General features: G+C 44.9%; 1 protein-coding gene across 1 annotated transcript; it reads left to right on the top strand.

Moving 5' to 3' along the window:
- The first annotated feature begins 432 nt into the window (after nucleotides 1-432).
- LIPT2 (lipoyl(octanoyl) transferase 2) lies at nucleotides 433-2,390 on the top strand. Its single transcript, XM_043482708.1, has 2 exons — nucleotides 433-904; nucleotides 1,433-2,390. Exons 1-2 carry the CDS (start codon nucleotides 457-459, stop codon nucleotides 1,660-1,662), a joined length of 678 nt encoding a protein of 225 aa, XP_043338643.1. The 5' UTR covers nucleotides 433-456; the 3' UTR covers nucleotides 1,663-2,390.
- Nucleotides 2,391-15,169: the final 12,779 nt, after the last annotated feature.

Here is a 15,169-nt window from a genome sequence, read left to right as displayed (position 1 = left end):
TCCAACCAGTCCACCCTAAAGGAAATCAGTCCTAAATATTCATTGGAAGGACTGGAAGTTTCAGCTGAAGCTGAAACTCCAATACTTTGGCCACCTGATGCGAATAATTGAGTCACTGGAAAAGACCCTGATGCTGGGAAAGATTGAAGGCAGGAGAAGGGGACAACAGAGGATGAGATGGTTGGATGGGATCACGGACTCGATGGACATGAGTTTAAGCAATTTTCTGGAGTTGGTGATGGACAGAGAAGCCTGGCTCGCTGCTGTCCATGGGGTCGCAAAGGGTCGGACATGACTGAGCGACTGAATTGAACTGACCTTACATTAGGTATCAAAACACTCTCTCAACAGCCAGTAACAAGCATTTAGGGGCGGAGGCTCCGGGTCCCCGCCCCTCCCGGCCCGCCCCTAGGCCCAGAAAGGAGGCGGGGCCCCGCAGACGCCGCGGCGGGCGAGATGCTGCAACCGGCTGTACGGCTGGTGTGGCTGGGTCAGGTGCCCTACGCCGAGTTGCTGGCGTTGCAGCAGCGCTGGCTGCGGCGGCTGCAGGCCGAGCCAGGGCCCGAGGCGGGTGCGCTTCTGCTCTGCGAGCCCGCGGGGCCCGTGTATACCACCGGGTTGCGCGGCGGCCTGACGTCCGAAGAGACGGCGCGACTGCGGGCCTTGGGTGCCGAGGTGCGCCCCCTTGGCCGGGGCGGCCTAGCCACCTTCCACGGCCCGGGCCAGCTACTGTGCCACCCGGTACTCGACTTACGACCCCTCGGCCTGCGCCTGCGCACCCACGTGGCGGCGCTGGAGGCGTGCGCCGTGCGCCTGTGCGAGCTCCAGGGCCTGCCGGGCGCCTGCGCGCGGCCCCCACCCTACACCGGCGTTTGGCTGGGCGAGCGCAAGATCTGCGCGATCGGTGAGCGCCTCGGGGCGGGGCCTGGCGGGGCCCGACCAATGGTGGTGAGGGCAGAGCCCTGGGCGGGCGGGATGTCACTGGCGCGGGCTTTGAATCGTCTGCCCACTGCTTTAAGAGTTTCTAAGGCTCTCCTCACTGATATCTTCAGAACCGGAAGGTCACGTCGGAGGTCACGTGGTTCAACACACTCATTTTTAGAAATGGAGGGACAACGAGAAGTGAGTTGCCAGGTTACTTCACAATATCTGGACAATAAGGATGAAAATTTTTTTCATACTTTTTTTTTTAAACAGCGGAATCTTTGTTAAAGGACCTTTCTGTAATGTCCATAGTAAGTGCAGCCACTGTGGAGCCACAGGCGTCTCCTCTCATTTTGACCCCCTCCCCTGATCTGTGGACATTCTGGGTGCTCTAGAAACAGAATTGGAAAATTAGTGGTCTAGTCCAGTTTCTTCATCTCACTGAGGACCATCATGAAGCCTGGGGAGGGAGGGTGTCTATTCTAAGACCTGTTGATTTGCCTTGCAGGTGTCCGCTGTGGAAGGCACGTTACGTCCCACGGCCTGGCGCTGAACTGTTCTACGGACCTCACGTGGTTTGAGCACATTGTGCCCTGTGGGCTGGTTGGGACAGGCGTCACTTCCCTGAGTGAGGAGCTCCAGAGGCATGTCACTGTGGATGAAGTAATACCACGTTTCCTTGAGGCCTTTAAAGAGACCTACAAGTGCACGTTGACCTCAGAGGACAGCCCCAGCTGAAAGGCGTTTACATTATCTCACCCGGGAGGTCTTGCCTTGGAAAGCACCGCACCAGACTTGGAGTCACTGGAACCCAGATTCTAGAACTGGCCCTGTCATTCACACATCATGAGACTGTGGGCAGATCATGAGCTCTGGGCCCTTGGTTCCATATGTATATGGTTTATTTATATCTTCCCAACCTACCTAAGATATAGATATGAAAATATTGTGAAAAGTATACTATATGAATATAAGGCATTAGCACTACTGTCGACACCCATTTCTCAGCTCAGAAAAACTCAGGTATCATAGGGTGTCATTTCTCAAATATTTCCTCAATACTGTATTTAATTGGGGAAGTCTGGGCTCCAATTCCTTTGATTTTTGTAAGAATCATTTTTCAGGATCATCCAGGTGAAGGTGATGTAATGTGGATTTTTTTTATATTCTTAGGAGACCTGGGAGCTTTCTGCATAACACGGAAAGGGAAAGGCTTCTTTAAAGAGTAATATGGGATTCTGTCTTCCTGGGTTGGATTCCTTAAGCCTGAAGGCTTTTTTAGTTAGGTAACCTGAGCTAGGCCAAAGGCTAGGGGAAAGAGAATAATAATTTCTGACTGTGTACAAATGCCAAAAATAGAAGGTTTTTTAAAAAATATTAGATCTCTATAAAGGTTGTATGTTAATTATCTATAACAAGTCACCCCAAAGCTTAATGACTTAAAAGAATAAACATTTATTATCTCATATACTGTGGTTTGGAAATTTGGAAGAAGCTTAGCTGAGTGGTTCTGGGTCAAGTTCTCTTCTGAGATGCAATCAAGATGTCAGCTGTCGGGGGGCTTCCCTGGTTCTTCAGTGGTTAAGACTCTGTGCTGCCAATGCAGGGGCCACAGGTTCAACCACTGGCTGGGGACCTAAGATCCCACATGCTGCATGGCTCAGCTAAAAGATTAAAAAAAAACAAACAGAAAGATGTTAGGCGGGGCAGCTCTCATCTGAAGACTTGACTAAGGCTGTGGAATCAGCTTCCAAGATGACTGACTCACATGCTTGGTTGGTACTGGTTATTAACAGGAGGTCTTAATTCCTCTTCACTCTGTGTTGTTGTTCAGTCACTCAGTAGTATCTGACTCTTTGCGACCCCGTGGACTGCAGCACACCAGGCTTCCCTGTCCATCACCAACTCCCAGAGCATGATCAAACTCACGTCCATTGAGTCGATGATGCCATCCAACCATCTTGTCTTCTATTGTCTCCTTCTCCTGCCTTCAGTCTTTCCCAGCATCAGGGTCTTTTCCAAGGAGTCAGATCTTTGCATCAGATGGGCAAAGTATTGGAGCTTTAGTTTCAGCATCAGTCCTTCCAATAAATATTTAGAATTGATTTTCTTTAGGATTGATTGGTTTCATCTCTTTGCAATCCAAGGGATTCTCAAGATTCTCCCCCAATACCACAGTTCAAAAGCATCAATTCTTTGGCACTCAACTTTCTTCATGGTCCAGCTCTCACATCCATACATGCTACTGGGAAAACCATAGCTTTGACCAGACGGACCTTTGCTGGCAATGTCTCTGCTTTTTAATAGGCTGTTGGTCATAGCTTTTCTTCCAAGGAGCAAGCGTCTTTTAATTTCATGGCTGCAGTCACCATCTGCAGTGATTTTGGAGCCCCCCAAAATAAAGTCTCTCCATGTTTCCATTGTTTCTCCATCTATTTGCCATGAAGTGATGGAACCAGATGCCATCATCTTCATTTTTTGAGTGTTGAGCTTTAAGACTCTAGTTCCTCTTCACTTTCTGCCATAAGGGGAGCTGTCATATGCATATCTGAAGTTTTTTATATTTCTCCTGGCTATCTTGATTCCATTTTGTGCTTCATCCAGCCCGGCATTTCCCATGATGTCCTCTGCATAGAAGTTAAATAAGCAGGGTAACTAACTATATGTAGCTTTGATGTACTCCTTTCCCAATTTGGAACCAGTCCGTGTTCCATGTTCTAACTGTTGCTTCTTGACCTACATGCAAGTTTCTTAGGAGGCAGGTAAGGTGATCTGGTATTCCCATCTCTTTAAGAATTTCCCACAGTTTGTGGTGATCCACACAGTCAAAGGCTTTAGCATAGTCAATGAAGCAGATGTAGATATTCTTCTGGAATTCTCTTGCTTATTCTGTGATCCAACAGATGTTGGCAATTTGATCTCTGGTTCCTCTGCCTTTTCTAAAACCAGCTTGAATATCTGGAAGTTCACAGTTCACATACTCGTGAAGCCTGGCTTGGAGAATTTTGAGCATTACTTTGCTAGTGTGTGAGATGAGTGCAATTGTGCGGTAGTTTGAACATTCTTTGGCATTGCCTCTCTTTGGGATTGGAATGAAAATTGACCTTTTCCAGTCGTATGGCCACTGCTGAGTTTTCCAAATTTGCTGGCGTATTGAGTGAAGCACTTTAACAGCATAATCTTTTAGGATTTGAAACAGCTCAACTGGAATTCCATCACCTCCACTAGCTTTGTTCATAGTGATGCTTCCTAAGGCCCACTTGACTTTGCACTCCAAGATGTCTGGCTGTAGGTGAGTGATCACACCATCGTCATTAACTGGGTCATTAAGATCTCTTTTGTATAGTTTTTCTGTGTATTTTTACCACCTCTTCTTAATATCTTCTGCTTCTGTTAGGTCCATACCATTTCTGTCCCTTATTGTGCCCATCTTTGCATGAAATGTTCCCTTGGTATCTAATTTTATTGAAGAAATCTCTAGTCTTTCCCATTCTATTGTTTTCCTCTATTTGTTTACATTGATCCTGAGGAAGGCTTTCTTATCTCTCCTTGATAATCTTTGAAACTCTGCATTTAGATGGGTATATCTTTCCTCTTCTCCTTTGCCTTTTTCTTCTCTTCTTTTCTCAGCTGTTTCTAAGCCCCCATCAGACAACCATTTTGCCTTTTTGCATTTCTTTTTCTTGGGGATGGTTTCACTTTTTAGGGCTGCTTGGATATTCTTATGGCATGGCAACTGGCTTTCCTCAGAGCAACAGATGCCAGAAAGAGACAAGGTATAAGCCACAATGTCTTTTATGACCCAGCATTGGAAGTCACACAGTCATTTCTGCAGTCTCCTAATATGTGAGCGCTGTTTATTCAGTATGGAAGGGACTACACAAAGGTGATAGGAGGTGTAGATCATTAAGAGCCATCTTGGAGACTGGCTACCACAGGCAGTTAGGGTAGAAGGAGCCTTGAATAAGAAGTCAGGCAACCTCAGTTCTAGTCCTGGCTCTGTCAAACAGTAACCAACGACATTCAAGATGGCAGTTGCTTCCTGAGGGACTGCAGGGAACAGAGCTCCCTGCTGTTGATTGATGTGAACACTAAAGTGTTCGTTTGTGCCACAACTAGTGAAGCCCTCACCCTTTAGAGCCCGTACTCCACAACAAGAGAAGCCAGCACCATGAGAAGCCTGCTCGCTGCAACTAGAGAAAGCCCTTGCACAGCAATGAAGACCCAGAGCAATCATAAATAAATGAATAAATAGTTAAGATGGTGAATTTAAAAAATCCAAGAGTGGAGCTGCATCTGGCTCCTGAGCAAAACCAGAACTTGTCGTCCTTAGGAGCCCACGTGGTCTCTTCTGTTCTCTGCCGTGCTTCCTGGTGTTTTTGCTTCATCCTGTCACTCCAGTCCAGCTTCCTCTGTTTCCCAGGCCATGTGGTAGAAGATGGCTTCTGCTGCTGTTACCCATGTATGTTGGAGTAGAGTCAAGGAAAATCCCCAGGTTTCTGAATGCTAGAGGTATTGCTGGAACAGAGAACACTGGATGATGACCAAGTTTGGAGAGGATGATAACGAGTTTAGTTTTTGATGAATCAAGGTTGAGATACTTGTGGACGATGCATATGAAGAGGCCCAGTTGGGTCTGTGGATCCCGAGCACAGCTGTCATGAGTGACAGTTTATGTCTGGAAGCCCAAAGAGAGAAGGGGAGGGCAGAGGGCTGATAAGTGTGAGGTGCAGGCCAAGGAGACCGAGACGCAGTCTAGGCAGAGATGTAGCACGGTACCCAGAATGAGACAATACGCCGATCTCATTCACTCTTCTGGCTGCAAAGCAAGGTAGGTTTATTTTACAGATGAAAAGACTGGCCTGGGAGGCTGAGTGACTTCTACGAGGTCATGCACTTAGGGGCAGAGTCAGTCCCTGGCTCCTCAGCTGGGTCTTTGCGCTCTCACACCGCTCTCGCTGAAGGGTGAGCAGGGAGAGCCAAGGAGGTCGCCGGGCCTGTGGAACTGGGGCAGGCCCCTGCTGCGGGTTCCTGACTCTCCTTCCTTCCTGGTCAGAGCCCACCTCCGGTTTCCCACCGGGGCCCTTCCTCAAGGAAGGAAGCTTGGCATACGAAGGAGGGTAGTTAACACCCTGGCTTTCCCACCTCCAAAAAGTCTCTTCTTGTTTATGCAGAGTCTTTTCCTCACAAATAAACAAACTGTCCAGGGTCTGGTAAACGAGTGTTAAGTGCGAGGACGTGACCAACTGCAGTGACTTTTCCAGCATCTTGTTCCTCAGCGAGGCTGGCAGGAAACCAAACAGGACCTGCTCTGGCAGCGTGACCAGGTGCACCTCGATTCATGAAAAAAACCTCTTTCTGAAAACCTCTATGGAAATCAGATATTTGCCATCAAAATGTAATTTTTTTCCACTAAATTGTAATTTACATATTATCACACCATATTATAATATCTATACAGTTCTAAAAAATAAGAAAAATTTCACTCCCACCTAAAAAACACCCTTTCCATTTGTGTGTGTTTCCAGTACTTGATCATAAGCCGACATCTTTTATTATTCTAGCCCATTATTCTGCCTTATAATTCTATTATTATAAAATATTATGTGGATAAAATTTTGTGTACTCTTTTTTTTTCTTTTATTTTTATTAGTTGGAGGCTAATTACTTTACAATATTGTAGTGGATTTTGTCATACATTGACGTGAATCAGCCATGGATTTACATGTATTCCCCATCCCGATCCCCCCTCCCACCTCCCTCGCCACCCGATTCCTCTGGGTCTTCCCAGTGCACCAGGCCTGACCACTTGTCTCATGCATCCAACCTGGGCTGGTGACCCTATATGCAAAACAGAAAATTTTGTATACTCTTTTAAACCAAACATTTTCCCGCTTTGCCAGATAGTTTTTATATTTTTAATGTCTTAATCTTATTTTTATTTCTTTTAAAACAAATCTTCTAAAAAATATATTGGGAATGCATGCACATGGAATAAAATTTAAAAGGTACAAGCAGGCTTTCCTTCTGGTTCAGTGGTTAAGGCTCCAAGTTCTCAATGCAGGGGGCACGGATTTGATCCCTGGTCAGGGAACTGAGATTCCCACATGCTGCATGGGCAGCCAGATAAATAAAAGGTACAAAATGCTACTACTGAATTGTAAGTCTTACTCCTATGCCTTTTCCCTGTAAACCCAGGCCCTTTCCTAGAGGCTTAAATGAAGGTAAATGTTTCATTTTTATTCTTCACATGTATTTTATACATATCTAGGCATACATGCATTTTCACGTGGTAGCATACTATACACACATCCCTGTACTTTGGAGATTGCATCAGGTCAGTATATAAAGAACATCCTCATTTTAAAAATGACTATGGAGTATTCCATTCAGTGGATTTTTCATGACTTATTTATCTAATCCCCCATTAACGATGTTTCAGTTCAATTCAGTCACTCAGTCATGTCCGACTTTTTGCGACCCCATGAATCGCAGCACGCCAGGCCTCCCTGTCCATCACCAACTCCTGGAGTTTACTCAGACTCATGTCCATCGAGTCGGTGATGCCATCCAGCCATCTCATCCTCTGTTGTCCCCTTCTCCTCCTGCCCCCAATCCCCTCCCAGCATCAGGGTCTTTTCCAATGAATCAACTCTTCGCATGAGGTGGCCAAAGTATTGGAGTTTCAGCTTCAGCATCAGTCCTTCCAATGAACACACAGGACTGATCTCCTTTTAGATTATCACTAATTCTTTCTTTTACAACTAAAGCTAGAGTGAGAATCCAGGACTTCCTTGGTGGTCCAATGGCTAAGACTCTGAGCTCCCAATGCAGGGGGCCTGGGTTTGATCCCTAGTTAGGGAACTAGCTCCCACATGCCACAGAAAAGATCTCGCATGCCACAATGAAGATCAGAGATGCCATGTGCCACAACTAAGACCTGGTGCAGCCAAATAAAAATAAGTGTATGTGTGTCTGTTTGTATATCTGCATTTTGTAACACATGTGGTGAGCACAGAGTTTGCATTTCTAGAAGTGATTTTCTGAGTCAAAGGATATGTGCATTTTTATTAGATATTGTCATATTGCCTTCCATAAAACTTGCTAATTTATATCCCTATCAGCAATGTACAATGCCTGTTGTATTTGAATTTTAACTGTTTTAGCATCTTAGAGTTTTTCATCATTGAAGCTTTTTATCATAAAATCTTTCCAATGTACAGCAGTGAATCCCATGTACCCATCATTTAGGTAAAACAATCAACTCATGACCAGTCTTAGCTTATCTAAACCTGGGCCCATTTCCTGCCTCCTCCCTGGATTATTGTGAAGCAAATCACAGATACCATATTATTTCATGAATAAATATTTCAGTATGTATTCTCAAAAGATAAGGACTCAAAATATAACCACAATATATTAACACATATAAAAAATATATCTTCAATATCAACAAATATTCAATTAATACCCATATTTCTCTCTCTTCACCCCTCCCTCTTCCTATAGCTGATTTGTTCAAACCAGAATTGAAACAAAGTCTGCAAACTGAATTTGGTTCATAAGGCTCATAAATGTCTCTTAAGTCTCCTTTCACCTATAGGTTCCTCCACCCTCTTTTGAAAATCTTTTCCTCCTGTATTTCCTGAAGATTAAAAAGTAGATCCTGATATTTGGTCTGATTCAGATATGATTTTTTTTCTTTTTTTAGCAAGCCTGCTTCATAGGTGATGGTGTGTTTTTACATCAAGTGGCACACAGGATCTGTTTTGGGGTTTAATTTTTTTTCCCTCTTTTTTATGATGGCTTGACCCTAGATCTATTATTTTAGTGAAAGTGAAAGTCACTCAGTTGTGTCTGACACTTTGAGACCCCATGGACTATACAGTCCATGGAATTCTCCAGGCCAGAATACTGAAGTGGGTAGCCTTTCCCTCCTCCAGGAGATCTTCCCAACCCCTGATTCTATCATTCCTTCTTCATTTACCAGTAGGAATATGTTTATAGAACTGGCAGCTTCAGAAGAACTCAATATGACCTGTAGCATTAGTGTTATCAATATTAGCATTTTATTAGCTTATTGTTTTGTCCATTTTCATTAAAATGTGTACTTAAACACTGTATGAAAGAGTAGCTTTTACAGCTGCCTTGAAGTTTAAACTGAGTTTAAATTTGAAACATATTTAGATTATTAGCTCTGAGTACTTCCTTTAAAAAGGGGGTTCATACATCATTCAAATTCAAGAGACACTAGCATAAGGCTACAGTGTTACATTTTTTCAATTTACCTAAACTGTGAGCTTTTTTAAGCCAGAGACTGTTTCTTTGTTTTGTTTTGTCTTTGTATCCTAGCATGTGAAAGGAAACAGTGGTTCAATGACTTGTAATTATGAGGAATTCCCTGTAGACTCCCCTTCAGTCCTTCTGTTGACAGACGTCAGTGTCTATTCTATGAAGTGGTCATCCCAGCCCAACTCACACAGTCCCAGATGTAGAGCATTCTTTATAGTTCTAATTGTTAGAAAGTTTCCTCATTCCAAACTGAAACCTTCCCCCAAGCGTCATAATTCTGCCCTCCTGCAAGTCCTCTTCTGAGAGCCCTTCTCTAGCCTCACCCTGCACCCCCGTCACTTGTTTCCAAGTCTGAGCCTGTCCAGACTGTGAGCTCCCCAGGCAGGGACTATAGCTGTATCACCCATGGCCCCTCAGGACCAGCCCAAGGCCTCACATGCAGATGCCCAGTAATGCCTGTTGAGTCAGCAGATGAGCTCTATCCTAAGAGCAGTCTCATCTTCTCATTACATGTTCCTGATTTTTCTGCTCTTCATAAAATGTGACCTCCAGACTCTACCCAACTGCCCTCATCTCAACAGACTCAACTTGGCTAACATGCCCTTAACCTGTGTTGCTTGAAGATAACACTCCTGGTGTGGTCTGGCCAGTGCATGGTGTGTTACTGGGGACATGGAGATATATCAGACTTGGTTCCTGTCTTCAAGCAGTGTCACTGGGGACTGAGGACTTGGAGACACATCAGACATGACTCCTGTCTTCAAGCAGCTCACAGCTTTGTGGAGGAGACACACCAGTAAAGAAAGTTCACAGCAACCGGTTATAAGGACCATGAGAGAAGTTTGCATGGGTACTGTGGAACACAGAAGTGAGTAATCTTAACAGGGAACAGGGGAAGAAAAGGCTCAAGTGACTCCTAGGTTGTAAGTAAGAGAAAAATCTAGCTCTAACTCAATGAAAAACAGTATCCTAGATCTGGTAACTAAAGAGTCTGGGGATAGACATTACCACAGATTCATCCCTGGGGTGGGAAATAGCAAGACACTCCAGTATTCTTGCCTGGGAAATCCCATGGACAGAGGTGGGAGCCGGTCAGGCTTTCTTCACCCTTTTCTTCACTTTCTTCACCTTCTCTTTCACCCATTGCCCAGAGGAGACTGAAAAGGAATGGGAGGATCCCACCCTGACTGTTGCCACTGCCCCTGCTTGCTCCTCCCACTTGCCCCGCCAAATGCTCACATACTTCTTCACCTATCAAGGGCCTCACCTCCTTGCTCTTGAGTTTCCATCTGGGTTGGTGCATAAAGAGGTGCCATAGGGTGGGAAGAGACAGAATGGAGGGAACGGAGAGGGGGTTCCTACATGACATCACAGTCCTACCCTGGCTACCCTCCTTGGGTTCCAGTAAACCCACCCCACCCTGGCCCTCCAAACCTAGCAATGCTTTCCCTCCTCACTGTTGCTATCAGACCTGCTTCCATTCCCTGTCAATTTCCTAAATCCGCCTTCATGCTCTCTTCAGAGCATCTAGTTGCAGGGTGCCATCTGACTCCTGCCAGAATGCTGACTTATACACAGCCCTGATTTGCAGAGGCTGGACTGGGAGCATGCTATGCCCTGTGAGATGTTGGGTGCCGGCAAGGAGTTCCTGTTATTCAGCTCAATTTCACCCCTTTAGCTCAACCCATATGGGCACAGGGCTATACTAAGCACTAACTTTCCAGCCATTACTTAATCATTACAGCAAATAATAAACCCACAAAGTTGTATTGCTGACTAGTGTTTTGAGAAGAAGAAATTGGCTCAGATGAAGATTCGCCCAAGTCCATACAGTTAGTTGAACTTTAAGTCTGGACTTCAAAGACCGTACAATAAACAGCACTCCTATTGTAGGGGAAAGCATCTCTTTCCACTGACTTTATTCACAGAATATAGTGTATACATGGAACTGCAGGCAGACCATCTTGTTACCACAAAGTGGGATCCTTCCTGAACACGGAGCATCAGTGACAAAAGCAGAGCCCAAAGATGCAAAAAGACCGATTCCTGAAAACACCATCTGAGCTTCTGTATCCAGCTATGCCTGAAGCTACATTTGTCAGGATATTAAAATTTTGTGCCATTTGCTCGGTCATGACCAACTCTTTGCGGTCCCATGGATTGCAGCCTGCCAGTTTCCTCTGTATGTGGGATTTTTCAGGCAAGAATGCTGGAGTGGGTTGCCATTTCCTCCTCCAGTGGATCTTTCTGACCCAGGGATTAAATCAATGTCCCCTGCATCTCTTGCACTGGCAGGCAGATTCTTTACCACTTATGAACTGATAAATTCCCTTTCCTACTTAAGTCAGTTTGCACTGGGTTTTGTGTCTGTTACAGCTAAGATTCCTAATTGATACACCTACCTCCTCTATAAACTTTAGTCCTCACTGAACCCACATTCTTCTGCATTCACATAGCCCTTATTGTTTACACCATTCAAAAGTCCATATTTATACAACCATGAGCACACGTGCCCTTTTAATTTTTAAAAAAAATTTTGCCCATGTTGCATGACTTGCAGGATCTTAGTTCCTTGACCAGGGATTGATCCTATGCCCTTGGCAATGAGAGCAAGGATTCCTAACCACTGGACCGCCAGGAAATTCCCAATAGTTATTCTTAATGAAACACTTTCTGTGTGCCAGGTACCAGGTGAAGTGCTTTAAATATAATATCTTACTGTAATCCACACAACTATAAGATGTAGTTGTTTTTATACCCATTCTACAGATTAGGGAAACTAAGACTCAGAGGGGTTAAGCTCTTACAGCTGATATTAAAAATTGGCAAGGCTAGAATTCAAACCCAGCTCCACTGGACCCCAGAAGCTGTGTTTTTCACCACTGTTCTACCTTGCCGGCCAGGACCCAGCTTGTGTGAGGGTGAAGTGGAGAGAAGAGGCCACTGAGATGTTCAGTCTCCTGACACCGCACCTTGCTCCACCTCCTCCAGAGCTCTTTTCACTGCTTTTTGCTGCCTGCAGCGGCAGGAGAATAGTTAAGCTCAGAAGAAGGAGACAGGGACTTCCCTGGTTGTCTAATGGCTAAGACGCCACAGTCCCAAAGCAGGGGGCCCAGGTTCGACCCCTGGTCAGGGAACTAGATCCAACACACTGCAACTAAAGATCCTGCTTGCTGAATCCAAGACCTGGTGCAGCTAAATATATACATATATATTTATTGGGGGAAAAAAAAAATAATGAGAAGACAAGTGTTCTGCAGGTTAAACTGACAGGCCAAAGTGAGACAAGATTGCGGAAGCACAGACACAGGCTCCTGATGAGTAATGGAATAAAATAACTTGATGTGACGGTTAAACTTCCTCTGTGATTCATGCTGTATTTTCCTTGGTAACTCAGGCTTCTGAGACCGTTGACGACGGATATCATCCATGCTCATCTTCCCTCCCAATGCTTGTCCCCCACTCCTAGATAGACACTGAGTTATATCCTGGGTATTCCATGGTGAAAAAGACATACCTGGTCTGTGTTCTTATAGTGCTTACAATCTAAGCACTTACATTGTAAGTGCTTATAATCCTGCTACAATCTAGCAGGAAAGGCAGACCCCAAATCAGTACACAAAAGTGAAAATAGTGAAGTCACTCAGTTGTGTTCGACTCTTTGCGACCCCATGGACTATAGTCCCCCAGGCTCCTCTGTCCATGGGATTCTCAGGCAAGAATACTAGAGTGGGTTGCCATTTCCTTCTCCAGGGGATCTTCCCAATCCAGGGATTGAACCCAGGTCTACAGCACTGCAGGCAGATTATTTACTGTCTGAGCCATCAGGGAAGTCAAATCAGTACATAGATAAATAGAAAACTGGGTTGAGTCCTATGAACAAAACAAACAGGGCACTGCATGGATGATGGTTCCATTGACCAAGAGATAGAAGACTCAAGGGAGCCAAGGAAGAAGTCACAAGCTCCAGTCCCAAAATGTTATCCAAACAGAGATTTCAAGTAGCTAGTTACATGTAAGAGTCTAGCATTCAGAGGAGAGAGGTCTGGCCAAGAGGTTGAAAGAGCATCAGCTCCTCTCAGGTTCTAGCCCTTCCTGGAAGCTTTCCCTGATAACATAATTCTGAGTGATCTTTCTCTTCATTACTTTTATTCATTCGTTTATCAACAAGTTCTCAGTAAGGTCTACTCTGTGCAGACTCCGTGTTAGCTTAGTACCCTTAAGGAGCTTATATTCTAGGTGTGGAGTCAATAATAAAGTAGGCAATTATAAGTGCTGTGTTCAAGGGAAGTGCAGGGGGCTGTAGGAGAATGGCCTTCTGCATCAGCCAGGTCCAGGAGGAAGCAGATGGCCTTTTCGTGTCAGTAATTTGAGGAGGCCCTATTCAAACAGGTGGGCAGGGAGTAGGGAAACCAAAAAAGGTTGAGAAGCACCCTGGATCTTGAAACATTTGGACATCACTACCACCCAAGGCCTGAAGGGGAGCAGGAAGGAGGTGATAACAGGAATTCAGAGAAGAAAAGAGTACTGAGATAGGACTGACCGACAGGAGCTGTGACCTTCACTTGAGGGATGCAGCAAGAACAGTAGCCATATATATCCCATCACTTTATGGCAAATAGATAGAGGAAAAGTGGAAACAGTGACAGACTTTATTTTCTGGGGCTCCAAAGTCACTGCAAACAGTGACTGCAGCCACAAAATTAAAAGACGCTTGCTCCTTGAAAGGAAAGCTATGACAGACCTAGACAGCGTGTTAAAAAGCAGAGACATCACTTTGCCGACAGAGGTCTGTGTAGTCAAAGCTATAGTTTTTCCAGTAGTCATGTATGGATGTGAGAGCTAGACCATGAAGGCTGAACGCCAACAAATTGATGCTTTCAAATTGTGGTGTTGGAGAAGACTCTTGAGAGTCTCTTGAACTGTCAGAAGATCAAACCAGTCAATCCTACAGGAAATAAACCCCAAATATTCATTGGAAGGACCGATGCCAAAGCAGAAGGTCCGGTATTTTGGCTACCTGATACGAAGAGCCAACTCACTGGAAAATACCCTGATGCTGGGAAAGATTGAGGGCAGAAGGAGAGGGGGACAACAGAGGATGAGATGGTTGGCTGGCATCACCGAGTCTATTTCAGAAGATGGTGAAGGACAGGGAAGCCTGATATGCTGCAATCCATGGGGTGGCAAAGCATTGGACATGACTTAGTGACTGAACAACAATATACATATAAATATATATGTGTGTTTGTGTGTGTGTGTATGTATATATACATATGTGTATGTATGTATATATATAAATTTTTTATTTTTTGGCCACATGCAGGATCTGTTACCCAATCAAGGATCAAACCTGTGCCCCCTGCAGTGGAAGCATGGGTTCTTAACCACTGGACCACCACGAAAATCCCTATTTTTTAAAGTTAAGTGTTGATAGATGAGATGATGTTAGGTGTTATTGGAAAGCAAGGCAGGAAAGGGCTTTGGGGAGGGCAGGAAAAGGGCAGGATTTGAATTTGTAAATAGATGGTCAGGGAAGGCCTTGCTAAGAAGGTGGCATTTAAACAAAGACTTGAAGGAGGTGTATCTCTAGATGAGTCTTCAGGTGGCCCACTCCACTCCCTCACCCTCCCTGTTTCAAGGTCCAGGCCTTGTCCCCAACCTCTCTGGATTACAGAGTTCCCTGAAAGTCCTCAGATTTGTCCAGAATAGGACTTCTGTTTCATTATTCCTTTTCTCATCTAATAATAATGGAAGCTGCCATTTATTAAGCATGGGCATCATACTGTTGGCATGTTACACATTGGGTCATCTAAGCCTCATGGTAAGACTGAAAGTCACAGATGGGGAAATGAGGCAGTCTAGCCCACTTTCCATTGGCCCTTTGGCCAGCTGCTTTCCCTGACAGGGTTCCTGCCCCATCCTCACTCCAAAGGAAGTGGAAGATAGACCT

Source organism: Cervus canadensis, chromosome 11 (genome assembly GCF_019320065.1).
Source record: "Cervus canadensis isolate Bull #8, Minnesota chromosome 11, ASM1932006v1, whole genome shotgun sequence".
Lineage (NCBI taxonomy): Eukaryota > Metazoa > Chordata > Mammalia > Artiodactyla > Cervidae > Cervus > Cervus canadensis.
The sequence above is the reverse complement of the archived record's forward strand: the minus strand, read 5'-3'. Positions and strand labels throughout refer to the sequence as shown.

Bases quoted from the DNA above. Each gene is read 5' to 3' on its own strand.
- LIPT2 (XM_043482708.1), top strand. From the start codon at position 457: ATGCTGCAACCGGCTGTACGGCTGGTGTGGCTGGGTCAGGTGCCCTAC. The intron at 905-1,432 runs GTGAGCGCCTCG...TTTGCCTTGCAG, and splicing joins GCGCAAGATCTGCGCGATCG to GTGTCCGCTGTGGAAGGCAC.